The 27,910-nt window shown below is 42.1% G+C and overlaps 1 protein-coding gene across 1 annotated transcript in view; it reads right to left on the bottom strand.

Annotated features, from left to right (window-relative positions):
- LOC124797920 overlaps window positions 1–27,910 on the bottom strand; it is a 175,934-nt gene that overhangs the window by 47,251 nt on the left and 100,773 nt on the right. Inside the window, exon 5 of the mRNA XM_047261053.1 lies at window positions 14,347–14,543. Within this exon, the coding sequence (XP_047117009.1) occupies window positions 14,347–14,543 (197 nt within the window). The remainder of the gene's footprint in view (window positions 1–14,346; window positions 14,544–27,910) is intronic.

Raw genomic sequence — 27,910 nt, 5'->3', positions numbered from 1 at the left:
GCGTGTATTTAACGAAAAATGATTTTCGTGCTCATAGTGGCGCCACTAAGGCCACTCTAATGCGACTGGTACGAAATTTGAATTGACATCACCCTTCATGTGTAGAGAAGCGCTTGCTAACTTTAGTTTATGTCACACAACTCCTAGTTGGAGTTGCGATTTTTTTTCTGTTACTGTAAAAGCGTGACGAACAATATAACAAGCCGGCCGCGGTGGCCGAGTGGTTCTAGGCGCTACAGTTTGGAACAGCGCGACCTCTACGGTCGCAGATTAGGTTTAAGTAGTTCTAAGTTCTAGGGGACTGATGACCACGGAAGTTAAGTCCCATAGTGCTCAGAGCCATTTTGAACAATATAACAAGCGAACTTCCTTAATTTCTTTTACAGAAAATCTCCGACAGAACAGAAGGCGTGAGGCAAGAGGAAACTCTTCACTTTGACTGGTAAGTGTGCGAATTACTGGTAAACATTTTTAATTCTTGTAGTAGTTTACAGGAAAAGGACGCAGAAATATTATGTAAGCCTTCCTGACGAGAGTGAACTATGTGTGATCGAAAAAAAAAATGGCTCTGAGAGCTATGGGACTTAACGTCTTAGGTCATCAGTCCCCTAGAACTTAGAATTACTTAAACCTAACGAACCTAAGGACATCATACACATCCATGCCCGAGGCAGGATTCGAACCTGCGACCATAGCAGTCGCGCGGTTCCGGACTGAAGCGCCTAGAACCGTTCGGCCACCTTGGCTGGCATCTAAATGCAGATTAGGCTTCTGTCCAGAATTCAGTGAATTTTATGTGCCCATTCGGTAGAGCGCACAGAATTAGTCTAGTCCCGTATTCGTTTTATCGATATGCAGTAAGAGAGACTGTAAAACACGGAGAATAAACAGCAATCAAGCAGCGAATCAGTGGCCCTGCATGCTTGGCGGTAGCAGTAAGCACTTGCTAAGGCAGTGCTATAGCTGCTGGATTATTGGTTAATCCTCGAGTTTAACCCTCCCTGGCAGTTCACATCGGTAATAACAACATTCTACTAGACTAATCTGTGACCGCTCATCCGAATGGGCAAATAAAATTAGGTTTTAAAAGTCTTTTTTTTGTATTTGGAAATAAACTGATGCTTGCCCAATACGCTGAGCGTCTCAAGAAAACGTGACGAACACTATTGGTTTGGGCTGAGTCCAGCTAGACAACGCATAAATGCAATTTCAAGTATCTACTGAAAAATCAGAGAAAATGCGCCTGATGGCTCTTAGGAGAAACAACCTGTATAAGTCATAAGTAAATGAAAATCAGCAAAGTAGATTAATTTTCGTATTGTACCATTACTTCTTTGAGACATGTTCTACTGGTGTATGTATTAACATTAAGTCTTCGAACAAGATCACGAAAATATGTTTTCCACAACAGCCTCCTATCAATCTGAGCACCTACGAATTTTAATTGTTCAGACTCTCTAATGATGTCCACATTCTGTGTAATCAAAATATTAGTCCTAGTTGAATAGTGTTTTAGGAACTAAAAATTGAATCTCTCAGTGATTTAGCATCAGTTTATTTTCTACGAACCGTGAACTTATGTCCTTAACCGCACTATCTAATACCTACCCTGTGATACACACAGCATCCTTCACTACCAAACTGGTGTCATCAGTAAACAAATATTTTAGAATCACCTGCCACATTAGAAAGCACGCCATTTACATAATATAAGAAACAGGAGCTGCGCCAGCACTGTCCCCTGACGACAGACAAAGACACTTTAAAACGCCACGTTATTAAACGTGCAAACAGCGAAACTGCAATAAGGGAATTCGTGATAATTCCGTAAAAGCTTACGTCAAAGTTTTCACATCAATTTAAATCAAAATTATTCCCAATTTTTAGAGTCTCATTGCTATTTATTAATTACGAAGCGCATAAATTACTCAAGATTTACCGTCTGTAGAGTCAAGTCACACTAATACCCAAGAAACGAAATAGAAGTAATTCGCTGAATTACAGACCCACATCAATAACGTCGATTTGCCGAACGATTTTTGAACATATCCTCTGCTCGAACATTGTAAATTATCTCGAAGAAAACGACTGAGTAACAAATATCTAACATGGATTCAATGAACATAATTCTTGTGAGACACAACTGGTCTTTTATTCTCGCAAAGTAACGTGTGCTGTTGATAGCAAATGTCAAATAGATTCCATATTTTTAGATTCCCAGAAGGCATTTGGGACCCTACCTCACAGGCGGATTCTAATCAAATTTCGTGTCCGTAGAGCATCGTTTTGGTTGAGTGACTGGATTCGAGATTTCCTGTGAGAAGGCTCACAGCGCGTAGTAACTGATGGAAAGTTATCGAATAAAACAAAAGTAATATCCGGCGTTGTCCAAGGAAATGTTATAGGCATTCTGCTGTTCCTGATCAACGCAAACGGTTTAGGACACAATCTGAGCAGCCCCCATAGAGAGTTTATGGGTAATTCTGTCTTCTACCGTCTTATAAAGTCATCAGATGATCAAAAATATAAGAATATGATTGAGACAAGATATCTGTTTAGTGCAAAAAGTGGCAGTTGACTCTAAGTAACGAAAAGTGTAAAGTCGTCGACATGAATACTACTAGCAAAAGGAATTCGTTAAATTTCGGTTGCACGATGAATCACAGAAATCTAAAAGCTGTAAATTCAGCTAAATGTTTAGGAATTAGAATTACGAATAACTTAAGCTGGAACAATCATACAGATAATGTTGTGGGGAATGCAAACTAAAAGTGCGCTTTATAGGCAGAAAACTTAGAAAATATAGCATATCTACTAGAGATACTACTTAAACCATGCTTGTGCGCCCGCTTCTGGGGCACTGCTGTGCGGTATGAGACGCGTATCAGATGGGACTGACGGAGGACATCGAAAAAATTCAAAGAAGAGCAACTCGTTTTGTATGATCGCGAAATAGAGGAGAGAGTGCCACGGACATGATACACGAATTGTGGCGGCAAGCATTAAAACAAAGGCATTTTTCGCTGCGGCAGGTCTTTCTCTTGAAGTTTCAGTCACATAACTTCTCCTAATAGTGTTAAAATATATTACAATGCCCACCTAAATAGGAGGAAATGATGATAATAACAAAATAAGAGAACTCAGAGCTTCCACGGAAAGACTTAAATGTTCACTTTTCCCGCGCGCTGTACGACAGCGGCTCGATAGAGAAGTAGCATGAAGGTGGTTCGATGAACACTCTGTCAGGCCCTTGATTTGGATTGTAGAGAAATCTTGAAGACAAAGATTTAGCCTTAATTACAAACGATTTTTGAAACATATAAAATAAAGAAAGAAGAACATCAGGGAATGTTCTACATCAGCAACAGAGGAAAGATCCACTAGCAGAATCGTTATGTATATCGTCGCATGCATTCGTGTAAGAGTATGGTTCAGGTAATACGAAATTTCGTAAGCAGTATGTTTCTGAGGCACGAAATATTATGGAAACATGTGAATACAGGAAGTTAAAAACTGGTCTAATACCTGTTAAGCAGTATCATCAAATCATTATTTATTCTGTGTAACTGGTAACTGGTATAGGAATAGTTCACTACTAAGCTGTATTATCCGTAGAGAGTGATATAATTCAGTTGTACAAGAATGGAAATACGATCCTAAATAACTTGACAAGAAGCACGTAAGACGCTGTTAAATTCTTGAAATATCAGACTAAATAAAATTGTATTAATCACAACTCTGTCATAAATATTGTTAGTGGCTTACAAAACAATGTTTCTGATAGCGAAATTCTGATTCAATCACCGACAATCCCCTCTACAGCAGTAGCACAAAGTTTGCTCAACAAGAGAATAACTTCGTAACGCCGCAAAGACACGCAAATCTCGCGACCGACCTACAAGCACGACTCCCAAGAGCAACAGTTCAAGTATAACTTCTTGTTTCTGCTTAACTTATTCAATTTTCTCCTGAGCTTACAGTAAATTATTCAGTTTTATAGCCAAATCTGTGCACAGTGTGCTATGGGAACTTCACGCTATTCTTCGCCTTTATTACATGGCGTGAGCAGTTTACAGACGACATTCTTCATCGAAACGACTACAAGCATTGCCAAGAACATACTATATGACAGCTTAAGATTTTAATTATTCCGGACTCTAATGAATCGATATTACTCAGTGCACAAGTTACCCATACTTGTATACAGAGTTCGACAATACAATTTTCTCAGTTATGAGTTATTCTCGGTGTTGAACGTAAAATTGTATTTAATTTTTATGCTATCGTGGACGACACTGAAGCTCCAGTATCCGGGAAGTACTCCACAGGAAACTGTCTAATCTTTCAACCAACTATACTTCACTTACTCGTCATAAAACCGGCTAATCTTGTTCGTACGGGTCGAGGGAAGACTACAGACGTCTGCGTCTTCTGAAGAGAATGACTTCCTAGAGACTCCATCGTCTTTTCAGATAAATGGCTGCATTATATTGCAGTGAGCCGTAATACAGACTGCAACAAAGAGAGTACTTCTACTATGCTGCCCTGCCAGTCTACAACGCGATACCCAACGGCGGAGGTGGTATCAGGATGGATCCATTAGCGACCAACAAATCTGTGGGAGTAAGTACATTATGGCGCTAAAAGAAACAGTGAACAATGATGTGTGAAATAATTGGGGCAGAAGGGCAGTCCAAGTAGTCGAAGCAACAGTGACAGCACTCGTGATGATAGCAACACTGATGAAGCAATACTAGTAGACCTGTATAAAGGGAATGATAGTCGTAGTAACAGAAATGACGTGTTAGTATTACATTTTACCATTTGGAATCAGTTCACTTGAAGGAAAAGTTTGGAATCAATATTGTTTAAATCAATGAAATGTATCAATACTTAATGACACTAGTTAATCCATTCAGAAATCCTGGGCGTTATATGTAAAAAATATGTCCTGACAAACGAAAATTTATGCCGGTACTAGATGTTGTTGTTGTTGTTTTCAGTCCTCAGACTGGTTTGTTGCAGCTCTCCATGCTACTCTATCCTGTGCAAGCTTCTTCATCTCCCCGTACTTACTGCAACCTACATCCTTTTGAATCTGCTTAGTGTATTCATCTCTTGGTTTCCCTCTACGATTTTTACCCTCCACGCTGCCCTCCAATACTAAATTGGTGATCCCTTCATGCCTCAGAACATGTCCTACCAACCCGTCCCTTCTTCTTGTCAAGCTGTGCCACAAACTCCTCTTCTCCCCAATTCCATTCAATATCTCCTCATTAGTTATGTGATCTACCCATCTAACCTTCAGCATTCTTCTGTAGCACCACATTTCAAAAGCTTCTATTCTCTTCTTGTCCAAAGTATGATATGAAACAATAATTAATATCATGGGTAGCACTGTGTTGCCTATTGATACTAAGATAACTGGGAAATGAATAAAAAATACAAATTATTTCTTGCCTGTGTGCAGTCTGTACTGTCTAAAACCGTTATGATCGCGTCTAATTAATTCACGTGTCTTCCTCTGGTAATTTAATTTGGGAGAGTGAAAGCCCTGTTGCCAAAAGATGACTTACAAGAAAGTTCTTGAAATTGAAATATCCCCGAAATTATGGGAATTCATTTAAATTTAACTGTACCCCTAATGACTGATTAATTAAAAGCATCCCTAAACCATGGAATGGAGCTGAAATGAATATGACTGATACTATTTATTATCACGGGGACGATGTTGGAACAGAACAAGTCGTAAGCTGTTACACTGGAAACGAGAGTCCAGTACATGAAAGGTGATTATATTACAGAAATTATAATCTACGGTAAGATCATATTTCTTTTTTCCTCGATCACCAACAATATGTTCTTAATGCAGACCTTATTCAACTAAGTTTGATTATTTTCGCAACTGCATGACCAATCCAAACGCAAGGTCCATGAAACTTATAGAACGTTTCTGAATACACAGTTGTAACTGCAAGATTTCTTTGTAATTAAAGTGCATGAATTCTAAACTCTCCGGCACTTCCTAACAGAGAAGCGAAGTAAATATTAACAGTTTCGAAAACCAAGAATGGTTTTAAGATGTACACGCAGGGGAAGTTATTTTGCTGGCTCCAGTGATTCGTAAAGTGTAAAGACGCTCCATCATAGAAATTTGTTTTTGCATAAGGACTCAAACTACAAAATCCGAATTTCGTCATTATTCTCTTTATATCTGATACGTACTTCTGAAAAAAAGCGATCGCATTCTGCATTCAGTTACACATATGAAGTTCTCTATAACTGTTATTGTATCTCTGTTACGTTTTCTGTATTATGAAGGATATAAGAAATTTCTTAATTCGAAAGGGGTACAAGAAATTGCTTAATTCGAAAGATTACGAGCATCTCCCCCCCATGAACCATGGACCTTGCCGTTGGTGGGGAGGCTTGCGTGCTTCAGCGATATAGATAGCCGTACCGTAGGTGCAACCACAACGAAGGGGTATCTGTTGAGAGGCCAGACAAACGTGTGGTTCCTGAAGAGGGGTAGCAGCCTTTTCAGTAGTTGCAAGTGCAACAGTCTGGATGATTGACTGATTTGGCCTTGTAACAATAACCAAAACGGCCTGGCTCTCCTGGTACTGCGAACGGCTAAAAGCAAGGGGAAACTACGGCCGTAATTTTTCCCGAGGGCATGCAGCTTTACTGTATGATTAAATGATGATGGCGTCCTCTTGGGTAAAATATTCCGGAGGTAAAATAGTCCCCCATTCGGATCTCCGGGCGGGGACTATTCAAGAGGATGTTATCAGGAGAAAGAAACCTGGTGTTCTACGGATCGGAGTGTGAAATGTCAGATCCTTTAATCGGGCAGGTAGGTTAGAAAATTTAAAAAGGGAAATGGATAGGTTAAAGTTAGATATAGTGGGAATTAGTGAAGTTCGGTGGCAGGAGGAACAAGACTTCTGGTCAGGTGACTACAGGGTTATAAACACAAAATCAAATAGGGGTAATGCAGGAGTAGGTTTAATAATGAATAGGAAAATAGGAATGCGGGTAAGCTACTACAAACAGCATAGTGAACGCATTATTGTTTTAAATTGTAAAACATTTCCAGGGGCAGATGTGGACTCTGACCACAATCTATTGGTTATGACCTGTAGATTAAAACTGAAGAAACTGCAAAAAGGTGGGAATTTAAGGAGATGGGAACTGGATAAACTGACTAAACCAGAGGTTGTACAGAGTTTCAGGGAAAGCATAAGGGAACAATTGACAGGAATTGGGGAAAGAAATACGGTAGAAGAAGAATGGGTAGCTTTGAGGGATGAAGTAGTGAAAGCAGCAGAGGATCACGTAGGTAAAAAGACGAGGGCTAGTAGAAAACCTTGGGTAACAGAAGAAATATTGAATTTAATTGATGAAAGGAGTAAATATAAAAATGCAGTAAATGAAGCAGGCAAAAAGGAATACAAACGTCTCAAAAATGAGATCGACCGAACTAAGCAGGGATGGCGTGAAGAGTTTGACAGAGCACTGAAAGACCTGAGTCCAAACAAGGCCCCCGGAGTACACATCATTCCATTGGAACTACTGACGGCCTTGGGAGAGCCAGTCCTGACGAAACTCTACCATCCGGTGAGCAAGATGTATGAAACAGGCGAAATACCCTGAGACATCAGGAAGAATATAATAATTCCATTCCCAAAGAAAGCAAGTGTTGACAGATATGAAAATTACCGAACTATCAGTTTAATAAGTCACAGTTGCAAAATACTAACGCGAATTCTTTACAGATGAATGGAAAAACTAGTAGAAGCCGACGTCGGGGAAGATCAGTTTGGATTCCGTAGAAATATTGGAACACGTGAGGCAATACTGACCCTACGACTTATGTTAGAAGCTAGATTAAGGAAGGGCAAACCTACGTTTCTAGCATTTGTAGACTTAGAGAAAGCTTTTGGCAATGTTGACTGGAATACTCGCTTTCAAATTCTGAAGGTTGCAGGGGTAAAATACAGGGAGCGAAAGGCTATTTACAATTTGTACAGAAACCAGATTGCTGTTATAAGAGTCGAGGGTCATGAAAGGGAAGCAGTGGTTGGGAAGGGAGTGAGACGGGGTTGTAGTCTCTCCCCGATGTTATTCAATCTGTATGTTGAGCAAGCAGTGAAGGAAACAAAAGAAAAATTCGGAGTAGGTATTAAAATCCATGGAGAAGAAATAAAAACTTTGAGGTTCGCCGATGTCATTGTCATTCTGTCAGAGACAGCAAAGGACTTGGAAGAGCAGTTGGACGGAATGGGTAGGGTCTTGAAAGGAGGATATAAGGTGAACATCAACAAAAGCAAAACGAGGATAATGGAATGTAGTCGAATTAAGTTGGGTGATGCTGAGGGAATTAGATTAGGAAATGAGACACTTAAAGTGGTAAAGGAGTTTTGCTATTTGGGGAGCAAAATAACTGATGATGGTCGAAGTAGAAAGGATATAAAATGTATACTGGCAATGGCAAGGAAAGCGTTTCTGAAGAAGAGAAATTTGTTAACATCGAGTACAGATTTAAGTGTCAGGAAGTCATTTCTGAAAGTATTTGTATGGAGTGTAGCCATGTATGGAAGTGAAACATGGACAATAAATAATTTGGACAAGAAGAGAATAGAAGCTTTCGAAATGTGGTGCTACAGAAGAATGCTGAAGATTAGATGGGTAGATCACATAACTAATGAGGAAGTAATGAATAGAATTGGGGAGAAGAGAAGTTTGTGGCACAACTTGACCAGAAGGAAGGATCGGTTGGTAGGACATGTTCTGAGGCATCAAGGGATCACCAATTTAGTATTGGAGGGCAGCGTGGAGGGTAAAAGTCGTAGAGGGAGACCAAGAGATGAATAGACTAAGCAGATTCAGAAGGATGTAGGCTGCAGTAGGTACTGGGAGATGAAGAAGCTTGCACAGGATAGAGTAGCATGGAGAGCTGCATCAAGCCAGTCTCAGGACTGAAGACCACAGCAACAACAACGATCATCTCCTATGATTTTAGGGTGATAAACACTCTCTAAAATACCAACATAACTATGTCTTTTTTTAAGAGACAGCATTGAACGATATTAATGCGTTAAAGACCTTAGTGAATCGACCTTAGTGACTCGACAAAGCAAGTTCAGCAGTGATTACTATTTAGTTACCATTAACTATGTCAAGGACATATTCGATGGGTTTCATATCAGGTGAACACATATACCGGATGATCAAAAAGTCGGTATAAATTTGAAAACTGAATAAATCACGGAATAATATAGATAGAGAGGTACAAATTGACACACATACTTGGGATGACGTGGGGTTTCATTAAAACCAAAAAAATACAAACGTTTTAAAAATGTCCGACAGATGGCGCTTCATCTGATCAGAATAACAATAATTAGCATAACAAAATAAGACAAAGCAAACATGATGTTCTTTACAGGAAATGCTCAATATGTCCACCATTATTCTTCTACAATAGTTGTAGTCGAGGAATAACGTTGTGAACAGCACTGTAAAGCATGTCCGGAGTTTTGGGGAGGCATTGGCGTCGGATGTTGTCTTTCAGCATCCCTAGAGATGTCGGTCGATCACGATACACTTGCGACTTCAGGTAACCCCAAAGCCAATAATCCCACGGGCTGAGGTCTGGGGACCTGGAGGCCAAGCATGACGAAAGTGGCGGCTGAGCACACGATCATCACCAAACGACGCGCGCAAGAGATCTTTCACGCGTCTAGCAACATGAGGTCTGTTTTTTTTTTTTTTTTTGTTCTAATAAACCCCAAGTCATTCCAAGCATGTGCGTCAATTTTTACCTCTCTATCTACATTATTCCGTGGTTTATTAAGTTTTCAAATTTATACTGACTTTTTGATCATCCGATATAACGTATACTCTCTTACAGAATCGTCATCATATATGATAGTGAATTTTCCTATCAAAGTAGGGCACGGCATTTGCCTGAGCGAAAGGCAGTACTGCCTCCTCGATGCAATGGCTATTCGGATGGCCCTCATTATGGAGGAACTAAGATCGGTTATTGTATTTAATGGCACCCCAAACCATTGAACGTTGTTTTTCTACGTCATATCGCTCAACACTTTTGACCGCCTGACTGCGGTAAACTTAGGAATGTCTAACATGCATGCCGCCATTGCTGTGGGCCAGACTGTATCGGTTCAAAAATGGTTTAAATGGCTCTGAGCACTATGAGACTTAACTTCGAAGGTCATCAGTTCCCTAGAACTTAGAACTACTTAAACCTAACTAACCTATGGACGTCACACACATCCATGCCCAAGGCAGGATTCGATCCTGCGACCGTAGCAGTCGCGGGGTTCAAGATTGGAGCGCCTAGTACCGCTCGGCCACCCCAGACGTGACTGTATCGGAATTAATAACAAAATAATACATTTTTGTCTTTCGGATTGAGACGTAGGAACACTATTCTTCCCATGTTCTTACAGGTAGGGCGATGTACATCTCAAGGGGTTCTCAAAGTGTCGAAAGACAGAGTATAGCGACGTAATGATCGATAGTTTCAGCGTGGAAACATTTTACAAAATATCGCCAAGTATTATGATGAACAAACGTATCCTTCTCTAACGGTATTTCAAGACCCAGTAAATGGACTAGTCCTCACTAATTACTACATTTACATCCATGTGACATGTTTCATAGCCTAAACAATTGTAATCATTACGATCCTATTTTTGTAAGATATTTTGGACGTTGGGTGAAATGCTGAAAATTACAGTCCAGAAATGAAAAGATAAATCAGTATAAAGGTAGACAACGAAAAATCAAGAGATCCCATATTACTGTGGGACCCCTAGGTATCGTACTCGGATTGTCCTGCCCTCTGACAGGTAACCGATAAATATTCGGTTATGCCTCACCGACACTCATTTTCGTACTTAATTAACTTTTAGCATCTATCAACATTCCAGGCATTAGTCTGATTTCTGAATGATTGTAAAATCGTCATCTACACAGTAAAACTCATAACTTAAATAACTAAAGCTATAGCGTATACATGAAGATATGTAATTAGTTATTGATTAATGTACTTCTAATTTCAGTCTACCCCACTGTAACCAAGAGGACATGAATACTATTTCATGAGAAATATATAAGGACCTGTCCTTTCACGCGTATATAGGAAGGACACTCCATGTCATTTCGTCCTGCTTTGTAATCATTAGGACGCTATTTGGAAAACTTATTTCCTTCTTAAAGACAGCAAGTGATATGAATTACACGAATTAACGATTGAAATATGTTTCTATCTTTATTAAAACTTGCTGATTACATAACAATTCACTTAATGTGCATTTCATTCCCACGATTCTCAAGCAATCTGTCACTGAAGAGGCACCAGGCAGCACATTGGCATCAAATAAACTGTTGAACGAAAAGACATATACAACAGACGTATAGTAAACGCGATAATTGAGAGCCTTAATAAAAGATTAATAACCTTCAACATAAAGGGAACAGTAGAGATTAGCTTTTGGGAGACAACAAAAGAGTGTGCAGAGAGCTGAACCGTAGTTAAAGATTTATGCCGTGAAGCGTGATCACAATAATATATCAGTGCAGTTCACGTAGAACAAAAGAAGCAAGAGTTCTTTACGTTCTATGGCTTTTGGTGCCTAGAAATATGGAGTAACTTCAAATTGGATTATTTTTATTATATAATAAAGAAGTACAATAAATAATGACCGAAATTTACAACAGAAAATAAACTATTTTAATCTACGTTGTGTGGTCATTATGTTATTACAGTTCAGGTAGAACAATGTTGAACATGACCAGCTGGAAACGCCATACCACCCGCAGACTGAAATGTGTTGACACACTGACAGAAACATGTAGCAGAATTATTTGTTTTTGATCCAGACTAAATGGAATAATTATTTTGTGGCCTATGAAACAAGAGCAGTTTTGTTGATCTTCGTATTCAGGCCATTTTATTATTGTGTGGCTAATGTTGCCGCCGGTATTGTTGTTTATTAGCATTTCGTATAAAGTTATTCAAATATAGTGACGTCAATGGGTATTTGAGTGCCTTATTTTTGCTGTTTGTCCAACTTATTCCTCTACTCACGTTCTCGTTCGTTAAGAAAAAATACTGATAGTTCCATCCGCGCTCACCACACGTTCAAAATGGCCCTGAGCACTATGCGACTTAACTTCTGAGGTCATCAGCCGCCTAGAACCTAGAACTAATTAAACCTAACTAACCTAAGGAAATCACACACATCCATGCCCGAGGGAGAATTCGAACCTGCGACCGTAGCGGTCGCTCAGTTCCAGACTGTAGCGCCTAGAACCGCACGGCCACTCCGGCCGGCTCACTACATGTCTTACTGAGCAGTTAAGCATGTTGGCCGTTAGCCACGCTCTTACTGCAGTGTACGACAAAAACAAGCAGGACTGTATTGACTGTATGTGTTAAGAGAGTGGTAGTCAACCTTGTCCCTACCGCCCACTAGTGGGCGTTCGAGCTTTGATGGTGGACGACGGACGGTGGGAGTGTTAAACACATTTCGTTAGGTTCTAATAAAATATTGAAATGCAGGGTGCATCAGAAAGAACCATCCGATTTGGCACATCTATATTTTTAAAACTAATAAACACATACAATGAATTTTGGTTTTGATGAACGGCAAACTCAAAAAGGTTTTTTTTTTATTTTTTATTTTTTTATCCCTCCATAGCTGTTCAACACGGCCCCCTTGAGATGTATGTACAGCATATGTCAATGCGGTACTCAAATTGTTCCCACACTGCTGCGAGCATGTGTTGAGTTACAGCTTCCACAGCTGCTGTTATACGATGTCTCAGTTCATTCATTGTTGTTGGTAATGGAGGCACATAAAGATAGTCTTTTATAAACCGCACAAGAAATGATCATATACAGTCATTTCCGGTGGCCTTGGAAGCCTGTAATGTAAGGCTGAATCATTTGCTCCAGTGCGACCAATGCATCATTCAGTAATCCTTTCATTTAAAAATTCCCGCACTTCCAGATGCCAGTGTTGTGGTGCCCCATCTTGTTGGTAAATGAAGTCGTCCGAATCAGTCGTGGGAAAAGAAATTTACCAAGCATATCGAGATATGTGCATCCTGTAACACTGTTCTGGGTAAAGAAAAATGGACCATACATCTTTTCCCGTGAAACTGTACAAAAAACATCAAATTTTGCGAAATCCCTCTCATATTGTACATCATCATAGATTGCTACGTACCCCATATTCTCACATTATGACGGTTCACCTTTCAATTTAAATGGAATGTTCCCTCGACACTATGGCCGAGCGGTTCTAGGCGCTACAGTCTGAAACCGCGCCAGCGCTACGGTCACAGGTTCGAATACTGCCTTGGGCATGGAAGTTTGTGATGTCCTTAGGTTAGTTAGGTTTAAGTAGTTCTCAGTTCTAGGGGACTGACGACCTCAGAAGTTAAGTCCCATAGTGCTTAGAGCCATGAGAACCATTTTTGCCTCGTCACTAAACACTAAGCGTGGAAGAAAACTGTCATCCTCCATCTACCCAAGTACGAAATTACAGAATTCCACACGTTATTGTATGACACCTTCGCGAAGAGCTTGCTGTAGCTCAATTTTTTATGGTTTATGTGTAAACGTTGACGCAACACACGCCAGGCGGACACCGGGGACACGTTGAGCTGTCGAGCTGCACGGCGAACGGATTTCTGCGGAATCCTTGTGAAACTATGGCGGTTGCATTAGACGTCTGTGTCAGACACTCGGGGACTGCCTGGCGATTTGCCTTTACACACACACAAACTGTTTCTAGAAATTGTTCATGCCATCGTCTAATGCTCTGTGCCGTAGGAGGATCCACACCATACCTAGTACGAAAATCACGCTGAACAGTTATTACTGACCCGCACTGCGCAAAACGTAGAACACGCTTGCTGTTGTCCCGACAGCACTTTTACTGGAACAGAACTGGCCGCACACTGCTGCTACCTAGCGGGAGCCATGTAATACTCGAAAGGTTGCGCTTTACAACAGTACGTTCTTCACGCACGTTTCTCAAACAAAATAATAGTTATGATTTTTTAAAAATCGGATGATTCTTTCTGATACACTCTGCATTAGTCAAAGGCAAGAAAAAAGACAACTTACCAGTGTTTCCTGATGCTATCATGTGTAACAGGTCGACTGGGTCTGGTTCACATAACTTGTTCGCATTTCTCAAAGCATTGCGGTATACAGTCGGGTGCATCTAGGCTTCATAGTCTCACAACTCGACAGATTCTGCTGTTACGGTAGGCGCCTGCCTTAACGGAACGGAACAGTACCTGGCTACTATGGTGCCGGTGCGGTCGAAGGCGACGTTGGTGTTGTGGAAGTAGGCGCCGGACGGCGGGCACTCCTCGCCGTCGGCGGTGACTGGGAAGCCCGGGCAGGGGCAGCCGGTGCAGTTGACCCGCTCCGGCAGGTTGACCACCGCGTACAGCCCGTGCCGGCGGGCGGCGCACGACAGCTCCCTCAGGCCCTGTAAACAAGGGCCGGCGCCTCGTTTGCTCCCTCGAGTCATTTCAGGCTGCCGTGGGCCGATACGGCTTTGATAGCGTCGGAAACTCACTCACCGCACAGTACCGGTCAAGAGTTTTCGATCACCCATGCTAAAAATTATATACTTTGTTTCAGTGTTCAAACACATCTTCCAAGCTAAACAGACCAACAAAATAAATAATTTCTTTCTCATTAAGTAAAATACAACATGGTTTAGATGTTAGCATCATGAAAATAATCAAGTTTTGCCCTCAGTACACGTCCACAAACTCTTGGCATTCTAAAGATAAGATTTTGTATTGTTTTTTTCCAGATATCGCAATCCAACACGTCTGTAAATTATTCCGTAGATCCTCGGATTAGACGACCTCGATTTTGTGATCTCCCCTCAAGTTCATCCCATATGAAAAAAATTTGTGTGAAATCTTATGGGGTTTAACTGCTAAGTTCATCAATCCCTAAGCCTACACACTACTTAAACCAAATTATTCTAAGGACAAACACACACATCCATGCCCGAGGGAGGACTCGAACCTCATCCCATAAGAGTTCAGTAGGATTTAAGCTAGGTGACTGACGTGGCTAAAGCATATTTTTCAGTTCTCCACATTTGTATTTTCTATTGACTTATCGTCTGCACAATTTAGGAACATGTTTGGGTACATGTCCTTCCACAGAACAAACCTCCACTTGCCAGATGGAACAGCATTGTTGCTTAGTATCTTGTGATGTCCTCTTATCTTTAATATTATATTAATTCTCGTTAGATCATAGAATTTATCGAGAGTGAGATATCCTCAAACCATGACCGACCCTCCACTACGTTTCACCGCTGGCGTCACACACTGTCACTTCATGCGTTCTCCACGATTTCGACGAGCAAAAATTCGACGATGGCTTCCAAATATTTCAAACTTAGATTCGTCCGTAAATAACACCTTGCACCATTACTACACACTCCATTTCTCATGTTGCTTTGCCTATTGCAAACTTTTCACCTTATTTTGATTGCGTGGTAAAGGTGTTTTGGCCACTCTGTATCCCTTTAAAAACTTTCTCACGCAGACAGCGTTGCACTGTTGACACTGAGATTGGAGCCTGTCCGACACTATTTACTTCCTCGCGACTGTCAGGTACAGTACGAGTGCTCTGAGGTTTACTTTGTACACATAGGAACAGAACTTCAAAGTGTAATGTTACTCAGAGTCTTCCAGATGGGGAAACAGTTGCACTGTCACTAGTTAGCTTCCACGGTTACAATGTATACACCGCTGTAGATTGCGCTACGCCAACATTTGTACCAATTGTCCTACTATAATAGCCTTCCTGATGAACGGCTGCAATTACAGTACGGCTGCCGCTTCCGTCCCATAAGAAGGTAATATAGTATGAACCTGATCAGGTATACAAGCACACTGCTAGATTCACACAATGCGTTTTTATGCTAATGTGTGGTGTCTGTGTTTTCGGACATGTGCGAATGACCAAATACGTCCAACCTCCTGTGGGAACCTGGGAAGAGCGAATATGAAGGAAATAGATAGGAGCTGCGGATAGGTGGAAATCGATGGGAGTGTGGATCGGCCTTGAGGCGAGCCGAGATAGTTCGTGCAGTTGTGAAAACACTGTATCCGGGATGGCGCAGCGGTCTACCGCACCTGCCTACAAGCAGGAGGTCCCGTGTTCAAATCCCGGTCCGGTACACATTTTCAACCATCACCGTCGATTCCGGGTAATGTCTCAATGCAGCTAAGAGAGTGATTCCTCCCCTTTCCTTTCCTTTCTTCCCTTCTCCACCTTCAATTTACATATAATGTGTATTCATTGCTACACAGAGAGGTGAAGAAGTAATTGCTATTCGAATGGAACCGTTTTAGGTAAATGTACGTCAGTGATGTGGATACTCATCAGCGCCCCTGTATATAAATAACCAGATACACAACAGAGGCGTTTTGTCTTTACATGTTTATACTTGTTTCATTAACAGAACGGGGATATAATGGAATAATCGAAACGAAATCCCTGTTTTAACTAGAAATCCACAGTTGTTATTGAGGATCGAAAACTTCTGACCAATCGTGTTGGAGCTAGCCATGGACACAGATGCTACTGTCTCTTTTCATAACCTGTGATGGCCTTCCTTCATTGGTCACGTTAGGGAGTTGGAATGTCCACAGGACTCCGAGACTATTGTCGTGTGGGTCAAGCGCCTTTACTGAGCCCAGGATAGGAAATGATGAAGAATATCTCGAAAGCATGTCCGCAGTGGTCAGTGTGTGTCACAGAATTTTGTGATGCACCGTTGGAGCCCATTCTGCAGATGTTTGGCAACAGTGGAAAGAGGAACGGACTGACAACATTTGCAGACAACGAGTTGTTCGTCGTAAGTAGTGGCTCGAGATGAACTGTAAAAGTCAAGCGTAATACCGCGCTCCATAAACTTCGAGGAGGGAGTTGAACTGTCAAATTGTCACTAGCGCCTCAGAAATCAGTGTACGTGCCCTCGAAAGGGAACATATCAAGAATAAAACAACATTTAGTGACGTAACGGTTAAACTTGGAGTTCGTAAAAAATAAATATCTACGAATAGTACCAGGTGTACTTCATAATTCGACCTACCACTGAAGGAAGCAGGTGGAAACGGAACAAAAATGGTGCGCAATGTAAAAGGCGTCGTAGATACACAATTTCGACTTTCCTTGAGAACAGTCGCGGTATATCACCATTCTAAACAGTCTAGTGAAACAAATTAAGTAACCAGAAGGGCACTAGAAAACGAAATGAAACATTACGGGTTGACAGAGTGTGTGATGTTATTTCAATGATTAGGAAAACCGAGTCAAATTTACAAAAAACTTGGCTCTACGAACCCCTTACCAGGTGGACGTTGCACATCCCGCGGTCGCGCGGTTCCGGACTGAAGCGCCTAGAACCGCTCAGCCACATCGGCCGGCTGTAGAGTTATTAAACAAGATTTTCCGAAACTCCTTCACCAAAGAAGACGAAGTAAGTATTCCTGATTTCCAATGAAGAACAATTCCCAAGATGACAAACATAGAAGTGTAGCAAGGCAGCTTAAATCACTTAATAAAGGCAAGGCCTCCGGTCCAGATGGTATATTACTCAGGTTCCTTTGAGAGTATGCTGATATAATAGCTCCATATTTAGCAATTGTGTACAACCGCTAGCTCACAGAAAGAACCTCATCTAAAGACTGGAAAACTGCGCAAGTCTCACCAATACCCAAAAAGGGAAGTAGGAGTAATCCGCTGAATTACAAGCCCATATCACTAACGTCGATGTGCAGTAGGGTTTTAGAAAATAAACTGTATTCGAACATTATGAAGTACCTCGAACAAAACGATTTAGTAGCTCATAGTCAGCACAGATTCAGAAAATAGCGTTCTTCTGAAACACAACTAGCTCTTTATACCTATGAAGTAATAAGTGCTATCGACAGGGGATATCAAATTGATTTCATATTTTTAGATTTCCTGAAGGCTTTCGACACCGTTCCTCACAAGCGTCTTCTAGCCAAACTGCGTGCCTATGGAATATCGCCTCAGTTGTGCGACTCAGTTAGTGATTTCCTGTCAGAGAGGTCACAGTTCGTAGTAATAGACGGGAAGTTATCGAGTAAAACAGAAGTAATATCCGGCGCTCCCCAAGGACGTGTTATAGGAGCTCTGTTGTTCGGAATCTGTATTAACGACATAAGACATAATCTCAGTAGCCCTCTTAGATTGTTTCTAGATGATGCTGTAATTTACCGTCTTGTAAAGTCATCAGATGACCAAAACGAATTGCAAAATGATTTAGATACGATATCTGTATGTTGCGAAAAGTGACAATTATACCTGAATAAAGAAAAGTGTGAAGTTATTCACATGAGTACTGAAAGAAATCCGCTAAATTCCGATTACGCGATAAGTCACGCTAAACGAAATACTTAGGGATTACAATTACAAACAACCTAAATTGGAACGGTCACATCTGTAGTGTTAATGGCATAGAAAACCAAAGACTGCCATTCATTGCCAGTTTACTTAAAAGGTGAAATAGGCCTACAAAGAGGCTGCTTACACCACGCGTGTCCGCCCTATTCTGGAGTACTGGTTGGCGGTGTGGTCTCCGCGTCAGGTAGGACTGGCGGTTGACACAGAAAAAGTTCAAAGAATGGCAGCTCGTTTTGCATTATCCGGAACTTCTCATGTAATTTCATTCACCAGTTTTCTCCTCCGATTCCGAAAACATTATGTAGGCACCCACCTACGTAGGGAGAAATGATCATCACGATAAAATAAAAGAAATCAGGGCTCGCACAGAAAAATTTAAGTGCTCGTTTTTCTCTCTCGCCGTTTGACAGTGGAACGGTAGGGAGAGACAGCTCGAAGGTGGTTCATGGAACCCTCTTCCAGGCACTTTATTGTGAATAGCAGAGTAATCACGTAGATGTAGATGCTGACATGCGCAGATTCTTTGACAAGGGTGTCACAAACACATTTTTCCCCTCCTGAGGCTAGGTGACCCACAGTTTTTGCAAGTGCTCCTTTATATCCTCGATATTGACACTGGGATGGACTTGACTCCCGAGATGGTCCTGCACATGTTCTATCGGGAACAGACCTGGGTATCCTGCTCGCCACAAGAGACAGTTCAATGAAACACTCCAATACGTATACCAGCGTTATTGTGCTGGAAAATAGCACCAAGATAATGTCGCATGAGAGGTAACAACTGTGGACGCAGGGCGTCCGTGACATCACGTTGTGCGATCAGAGTTCCGTCGATCACTACCAGCCGTCACCGGAAGTCATACCTGACGACTTTACACACATTGACGCCAACTCTTTACAGCGCTTGCAAAGCCTAAAACTATGTACGGCATTTTCTGTCCCTGTTTGTATTGTACCTTTTTTGTTCATTTTTTCGAGTTGCTGGATTCGATATGCGGAACCATTCAGGAATTTACCGAGACATGTGTGGGAAACCACCTAACAAATTCTACATTGCTTTACCAGTGTACCATTTCAACGCAAATTAATCTGTTTCTCGGGTTCAACTGACGTACGTTTCCACGTCTTACCAGCCAGCGCTATACGCGTTGCAAAACACGAGAGGGTACATTTTGAATAGCTTGCAGCACATGCAGCTTTGATGGCTTTATTCAGAATTCCAGTACACTACATTTTTTCGTTAACCTACAATACCCTATTTTTCAACATAATGTCTATTCAATGCGACGACCTTTAAGTCACATTACTGGTAGGACGTGGATGCCCACATGGTACCGCTCCACTGGGTGACTTCGGAGTCAACGTCCTGCTGCATCACAGACCTCTCCATCATCCACATTCTGCTTTCCGAGGAGTGCATCATACACTGGCCCAAAAAGATGGTGGTCCCCTGTTAGGCGGCGAGGAGCCAAGCGGACACGCATATTTGAGTACCCAACTGGTGGACGAGTGTGTCAGCGCTACCAACAGAGACGTCAAGTTGAGCAGCGAGTTGTTTGATCGTGATCCGTCGATGATCTCGAATGAGAGTGTGCGCACGTTCAAACAGTGTAGGAGTCACAATTATGTGCGCCCGTCCGGCACGCGGGCGATCGGATGGGTTTGTGCGGCGTTGTTGCGATGATGAAAGGCGCCTCGCCCAACGACTCACCGTGCTTTTGTTCACTGCCAGGTCTCCGTAGACATTCGACAAGAGACTTTAATCCGCGATGCTTTGATTTTTCGCCTAAAGAAGCACAATGACATCTCTCTACTTGGATGGCACGTCAGTTACGGAACCATTTGAAGAATACATAAAGCATTTCCACATATCCAAACTTCATAGAAGTATAGGGACTGAAGCGGGAATATTCCACGTTGTCCCATAATAAATTTTGCATTTTTAACCCAAAACTGGCAGAGAAAAAAATGCATTGCATTACTGACTGAACGCCACTCGTGTCGTTGACATCAGATGTAATGTATTTAATAAGGTTATCATGAAACTGTCTTTATTTTCTGATGCAACTCTCAGGTGGTATTGGTTTCGTTCGTAAAAATGTCTATGTATTGTAATAAAATATTAGTGCAGTCACACGATTTCATATGCAGTTATATTTGTTGGCTGCAACGCATAATACGCAGGAATCGTTGAGCAGTCCGATGTGGTATTTAAAATGCTCGGGCACCAAAACAACTACGAAGAGAAAATAACAAGCGTTCTAGCAGTGTGAATACCTAAACGTATTCAAACTATTCCAGGCCGATCATGCAGAGTACAGTCAATTTGCAAATCCTGAAACTCTGTTAGGTATAACGCTCGAATGAACACAGCATGTTCACTGAAACGAACCACTTGCAAAAACCGAAAAGCGCGTGTGTCCTCTAGATATGTAAGTTGTATCGAACGAGTGCCCGAAAATTGGATACACTGTTGTTCAAAAGGGGCCAGAAAGTGTAGTAAGGGTGAATATAATCCTAACAAGAAACGTGAATGAAATCAATAACGCCATCCAATCTGGTGGACTGGTTGGCGTAACACTTAAGATTTGTTTTGTTTATTTTTCTTTGTTGTGACTGCAGGTCTTAATGTGGCAGCTGACAACTGGCAGAGTGCGTGACACCTGTCGGTTGTGCTGAAAATAAAAGTATATTATAATGGGCTTACAAAATTGGAGAGAGATTCCCGCTGTGGTCGTACTCGGAATATTAAACCTAATCCCACTGAAACCCTCTAAATATAAAATAACTGTGTCCGGTAAACAAGTGTCACGTGGGGTATTGCGGCAAGCTATGGCTTTGTTGAGTCAGCTCAGCTCAAAGTCTTAATGCTGAAAATATTTCTCGCCGCTCCTCGTACGGGTTTCCGAAAAAATCCTGGAATATATCTCACTGGAAAATAAACATGTTACGTTATAGATACTAGCAATTTGTTTCATTATACTGTGGGACGTACCGTAGATGAGTTCACCCTTTGCCATTATGGCATCCTGATTTTATCCAGGACAATGTGGTTGCCATATTATAAACAGCGATAATATATCATCGCCCAACGCTTTTGTACGGCAGGTAACGTTTAATCAGTTTATAAAGGTCATATGTGGGACACTGCGATCAAATTAATTTTAGGCAGACTGTTTAACTTTAAACACTACAGAAAGAAAGAAAAAGGAATGCATACCTATTTATGGCTCAGTCTTCCAAAATATCTTTATTTGTTTCAAAGAACTAATAAACTGGAAAGCTTTATGTGTTTTACGACAACTGTGAGTTTTCACGCAGTGTGCTTTATGTAGGACATTTCGGTGATTATAGAAAAAGTTTTTGGAATGATTCAGAAATGCTTACGTATTAATCTGAAATTAGAAACACTGATGCGTAAACGACTGAGTCGAAATTTATAAACGAAATCTTTGGATTTTCACTTTTATGTTATTAAAATAATGATGAAAATAATCGAAGTAGAATCAAAGCTTTGACAACAGATTTCTGCGTTGCTTAAATAGGGGTACTTTCATAATACTTGTTCAGAGTGGCTTTTCCGAACTGCCACGCAAACGTGTTATCACGCTTCAGAGTTCTCTTGTAACCGTTCGAACAAAACCGAAACGAACATCACAGGTAGCGAGGGTTGTTGGCAGGACGTTCGCTCGAAATGTTTCTCGTTCACAGGGCGTTTCACATGACTTCAGAAGAGGGATGAGACCATATGAAAGGGCTAGCTATGAAACATGACCTGCTCACACGACCCAACTTACATGGGACGTCTAACGCTCGTATTTGCTAATAAGATATTCAAAATGGTTTGGGTCTCCATCATATTGAGACCATACACGCGCATGAAGAAAGAATGGAATGGCTTCGAACAACGTTTGCGGTATGTCTTTCAGAGTTGCACCCTACACTGGAGCAGTTAAGGAAGCCGAATTTTAACCGAAGAGTGTCTACGCCCCCCCGAATGTTCTCCGCAAATCGCTGTTGTTTTCTCTTCCCAACAATACGTGGCAGTTCTAAATGAACAAAAAACGACTAATATGGGTATTATGCATTCTGTCTCTGATGGAACAGGTTTAAACTGAGAGAAGTACGCACGCAGAAAACTGAGGAACAACCACACAGAACGCATTTGCTCAGTACGTTGCGGGATCCAAGGTTAGCACGGGGCTACTGATCGAGTTTTCTGTGACAGGCAGAGGTGTAGTTGGAGTTCCCATATTCCACAAACAAACAAACACCTTGGGAAGAGGCCTTTAAGGCCCAACGGTACCGAGCGGACGCCTTGTCATTCTCAATCCCTAGGTGGCAATGGATGCGGATACGGGAGGATATGTGGTAAGCACACAGACTCCAGGCCGTTGTCAGTTTTTGTGACCGGTGCCTCGACGTCCCAATCAAGTAGCTCCTCAATGGACCTCACAAGGGCTTGGTGCACCCCGGTTGCCAACAGCACCCGGCAGACGGGATGGTGACCCATGCAAGTGCTAAGCAAGCCCGACAGCGCTTCACTTCGGTGATCTGACGAGAACCAGTGTTACCACTACGGAAAGGCACCGCCTGCCAAGAAAAGTTAAGCACATGGTCGGATGGCAATGTACATTCCTCCACATACATACCATCGGCAGGTATGTAAATTATTACAGTTCAGTACTTTGTGGCAGGTAGAATCGCCATCAGGTATCATTAGTGTTGTTCGTATTTAGTATTGTTGCCTGGTATGGTAGGTTATAACTGTATAAAGGACGTAATCAACGTCAGATGATGAATGATCGCTGTGAAGGACATGGAGACGCTATATAAACGCGTGAGACAGGGTTATCACCACGTAACGTTGTTCGAAAATGGCCTCTTTATGGGTTGCATTTTGTCTCCGATCCTATCATGAAACATCCAGATTCGAGGAACATTCAGATGCAACAATTGGCCCGTGTTAGACTGGATGGCATGGTGAAGGCAGGCAACTCGTCGTCAAAATTCCAGTCGACCACGTCTGACCACAATAAGAGGGACTCAACGTATCGCGCACCAGACACCTTGCAATCGCTTCACAAATTCACCCGCCACCCGAGAACAAGTAATGCAGTCTCTGCAACATTCTGTGTTATGCTGACCCATTATTCGGAGACAAGTAGAAGCTGGACTAGGGAATCTAAGTAGAAGCTGGACTAGGGAATCTGTGTCGCAGAGATAGGCTGCCCTTAATACCCCATCCCAAACGCTGTGTTTGGTGCTGCAGCATGGCCGTAAAGCACGGGTTGCTTATGAATGGCGTCGCATCGTGCTGGACTATGAGCAGTGATTCTACACCACCCCGGAAGACCATCGTCTGCGAGTATGGCGGCGTGCTCGACAGAAATTAATTTCTTACAATGTTTGGGAAAGGAACACCGGTGTTGCGGCGTCAAGTAGTGGAGAACCATCAGGTATCACTTCAGGTCACGGCTGATTGAAGGAAATCTGACGATAAAACAGTACGGCACGAACATCCTGTGTCCTCGTGTGTAACCTCTAATGCGACATTGTTGTGGTACCATTATCAACAGGAAAATGCACACGGCACTCTATGAACTGCCTTCACGATGTTGGGGTGCTCCTGTTTCCAGGACTATTCCCCGACCAGTCGCTGACAGAACACATGTGGGACCAGCTAGGGCTTCAACACACTTTTGGTATCAGTATCCGGGCTATTAAGGACCTGTTACAACAGTTGTGGTCTAGCTTGCCTCAGCAGAGGACACAGCACTATATGACATCTTTTTCAATCTGACCCGATACTGTAATCAGTGAGCCAACAGCCTTGCCGCTGTGCTAACACCGGTTCCCATCATATCACCGAAGTGAGGCACTGTTGGGCTTGGCTAGCACTTAGATGGGTGACCGTCTCGGCTGCCGAGGGCTGTTGGTGAGGGGGATGCGCGTAGCCCTTGTGAGGCAAACTGAGGAGCCACTTGGTTGAGATGTGGCAGCTCTGGTCACGAAAACTAACAACGCTGGGAGAGCAACGTCCGTATCCGCATCAAGTGATGGCTACAGGTTGAGGATAACACGGTGGAGGGTTCTCCGTTCTCCGTTCTCGCTACAGTATTGATTTCCGTTATGGGATCCTTACGAGATAGGATCGACGGATGACAAAATGCAGGACGGCCACTGTGGCTGAGCGGTTCAAGGCGCTTCAGTCTGAAACCGCGCGACCTCTACGGTCGCAGGTTCGAATCCTGCCTCGGGCTTGGATGTGTGTGATGTCCTTAGGTTTAAGTAGTTCTACGTTCTAGGGTACTGATGACCTCCTATAGTACTCATGGCCATTTGAACAAAATGCACATAGAAGTCCCACTCGTTTTGCATTATCGGGGAACAGGAGAGAAAGTGTCAGAGATATGATAAGCGAGTTGGGGTGGCAATCACTAAAACAATGGCGTTTTCCGTGGCTACGAGACCTTCTCACGAAATTTCAAATTCTAACGTTGTCCTCCCAAAGCGCTAATGTTTTGTTGACACCCATCTACACAAGGAGAAATGTAGATTTTAATAAAATAAGGGAAATCAGAACTCGTCCAATAATATTTGTTTGTTAGTTTTCTCGGGCACTGTTCGATAGTGCAACGGTAGAGAAGTAGTATAAATCGTTGAACCCCCTGCCAGGCACCTTTGGGTGAGTTGCAGAGTTTTCACGTACATATAGATGTAAGCTCAAGCTGCGATTATACCTGCCTTCAGAACGGAAATAATGACCACATTACTTTCACATCATACCATCTGCATTGTATCAGAGAAATTTCCTGTCTCCACCTGTCATTTTGCTCGGGTATGATTATCTAATAATGATACCAACTACCTACAGAAATCATCAATTTATTATATCGTACAAACAGCGATTCATAGTTACTTCGTATCCCACATACGGAATCGACCGGAAACACATTTTCATTCGTAACTTTCAGATTAGTTTTCTCGAACCAGGGACAGTTACCTCATAATGGTTCACATGCTGTTTCTCGCCATACCTGAGTGTTTTTACCGTCATCATGGCAACACCGGTGTATTAGACCGGAGAAAATATCAAGAGGTGTCAATTTTCATTGCAGTTCTCTTTAAAAAGTCTGAATTTTGTAGGTTCTGTAACAACACGGCCAATAAAAATTGTTTCCAAGAAGTCGACATAGGAAGCCTTATTAATATTGATTTTCAGGACTGAAAACAAAAGTAAGAAAAATAAACTCACAAAAGGTGAACGCGTTTTGAATTCAAGAGTGAAATTTTAAACTCGAAATGAAACGTTCACTGTAGCGAAGCTGTCTTTACGGCACAAAGAAATCACGTGTTTGACCCGATATCAAACGGAAGGACCGGCGCTCTGCCCTAAAAGTATCTCTTGCGGATAACCGCAGTAATTATGTTAAAATATGAAGCTAGTCCTGAGAGTTCAACAGTCAGAACGCAAGTGGTACTCTTTTTAATCAATCGTTTACTGTAGCAAAGAAACTTTTATATCTAATCACGACTTGTGTGTCAACTGGCAAACAGCACCACCAGGTCCTGTTTCCGTTTAAAATAAAACTGGACTTTTAAAACTCGCGGTAACTTTGTTTCATATGCAAAATTAATTGTATTTTTGTTATATATGTTTTTGAATCAAGGTGCCTTCGTGATCGTTGACAATAGTCTTTCGAACTGCTGTAAAGACGGTGAAGCAAGTTTCTGTCTTTTCTCATCAGTCGTGTTGCTCTATACCCATTACTAGTTTGGCCACACACGCCACTGTCGGCCTTTTACGTCGCCGTTAGGCCCCATCCATCTTCCTTGGCCCACGCATTCTTCTCCAGTTAGTCCCATCTTTCTCATGTCCTCCCTGATACCGTCGTACATCTCAGCCGAGGTCTTTCTCTCGTTCTGTTGCCTCTGATGTCTTCTACTACCACCTGCATGATGATCTGCCATTCACGACGCCTTACGTGCACTTACCACTTAAGTATTCTCTGTGTAATCACAGTCCCGAGATCCAGCGATTTGTACAAATCCAACAATTCGCGGGTTTTCCTTTTTCTCCTGATGTCTCGGTCCTCCACTGGTCCAGAAATCCTTTTCAGAAGAGCAACTTCAAAGCCAGGAATTTTCTTTCTGTCTGTTGTGTCATTGTCCAGGTCTCTGCTCCGCATAGGACCACAGGTTGAATTACCCTCCTGTAGATCCTAATCTTCGTGGATCTCGATAGAAGCCGTGACTTCAGCATCTTTCCGCGATCGGTGTTCTATGAAGACTTTTATAGAATACAAGAAGCTAGTTACTTGGGAAACGTTTCCATATATATATATATCGCTAAACGTAGCAAATATGCTAAATTCCTCTAAAAGTTTTATGAAACATTCTCGTGATGTGTTACTGTAATTTGATCATTTACACTAAAAGTGTGTACAATGTACACCGAAAGCCTATGATCATCTACGGCTTTCCAGTCTTATTTTCACACTCCGCACTTACATTTAATTAATCCTGTTTCCATTTTTGCATCCCTCCTATCTCATCACCCACCCTTTGTGATTATTAACAATACCAATTCCAATACATTGAGTCCCATCGCGGGTTTGTGCTGAGGCTCCATCCTCTATCCTATTATTTATGTCCTCGACACTGACAATATGCACAAACCATCTACACCAGCCCACCTTCTTCAGTATGCTGATTACACCGTTTTCTCGTCCTCTACCCTAAATTTCAGAAATCCCAACCATCCTTCTAAATTCATGTCTATCAGTTTACTTCCTAGCACAACTAATGTCTCCTCAAAATCAACTCAACAAAAACCCAGGCAATAATTGCAAGACAAACCACGCTCAGCTTCTTCCTCAGCGCCTTCTAGGTCATCATTTACAAGCGTCCACAAAATCTTAATCTGACCAGTCCTCTTCTACGTTGGTGTTGTATATATATCCACCGTACCGTCGCATCTCGTCAGTTTACCACCTCTTCTAACTCACACCGAACTCCTTCGACCAATAATCCTATTATCTCCCTTCTAATTTCTCTTCCTAGTACGCTGCCGCTCCTACACTGATTCATCCTCTCAATCCTGCACCAACACATTCGCCACGTCCTCTACCAATGCAATTTTAACAGTCTCCCTCTCCCTGACAACGAAATGCTACCAACTATAATTCCCTACTATCTCACCTCCTAAGAGCTACATTTCTTTTGCCTATCTATCTTTCCCTATCCCTTTTTGCCCTTAATATGATGGCCTTACCGACAACCCCAGCTACTCCTCCTTTCCTGTGTATGCAACATCCAGTTCTTCTCCGTCGAGACTACCCTTCAGTCCTCCATACCTATACACGCACCCTAGTGCCCATAAACGCC

Source organism: Schistocerca piceifrons, chromosome 5 (assembly GCF_021461385.2).
Source record: "Schistocerca piceifrons isolate TAMUIC-IGC-003096 chromosome 5, iqSchPice1.1, whole genome shotgun sequence".
In the NCBI taxonomy this organism is placed as follows: domain Eukaryota; kingdom Metazoa; phylum Arthropoda; class Insecta; order Orthoptera; family Acrididae; genus Schistocerca; species Schistocerca piceifrons.
Note: the sequence above shows the minus strand (reverse complement) of the source record. Positions and strands in the feature narration are given on the sequence as shown.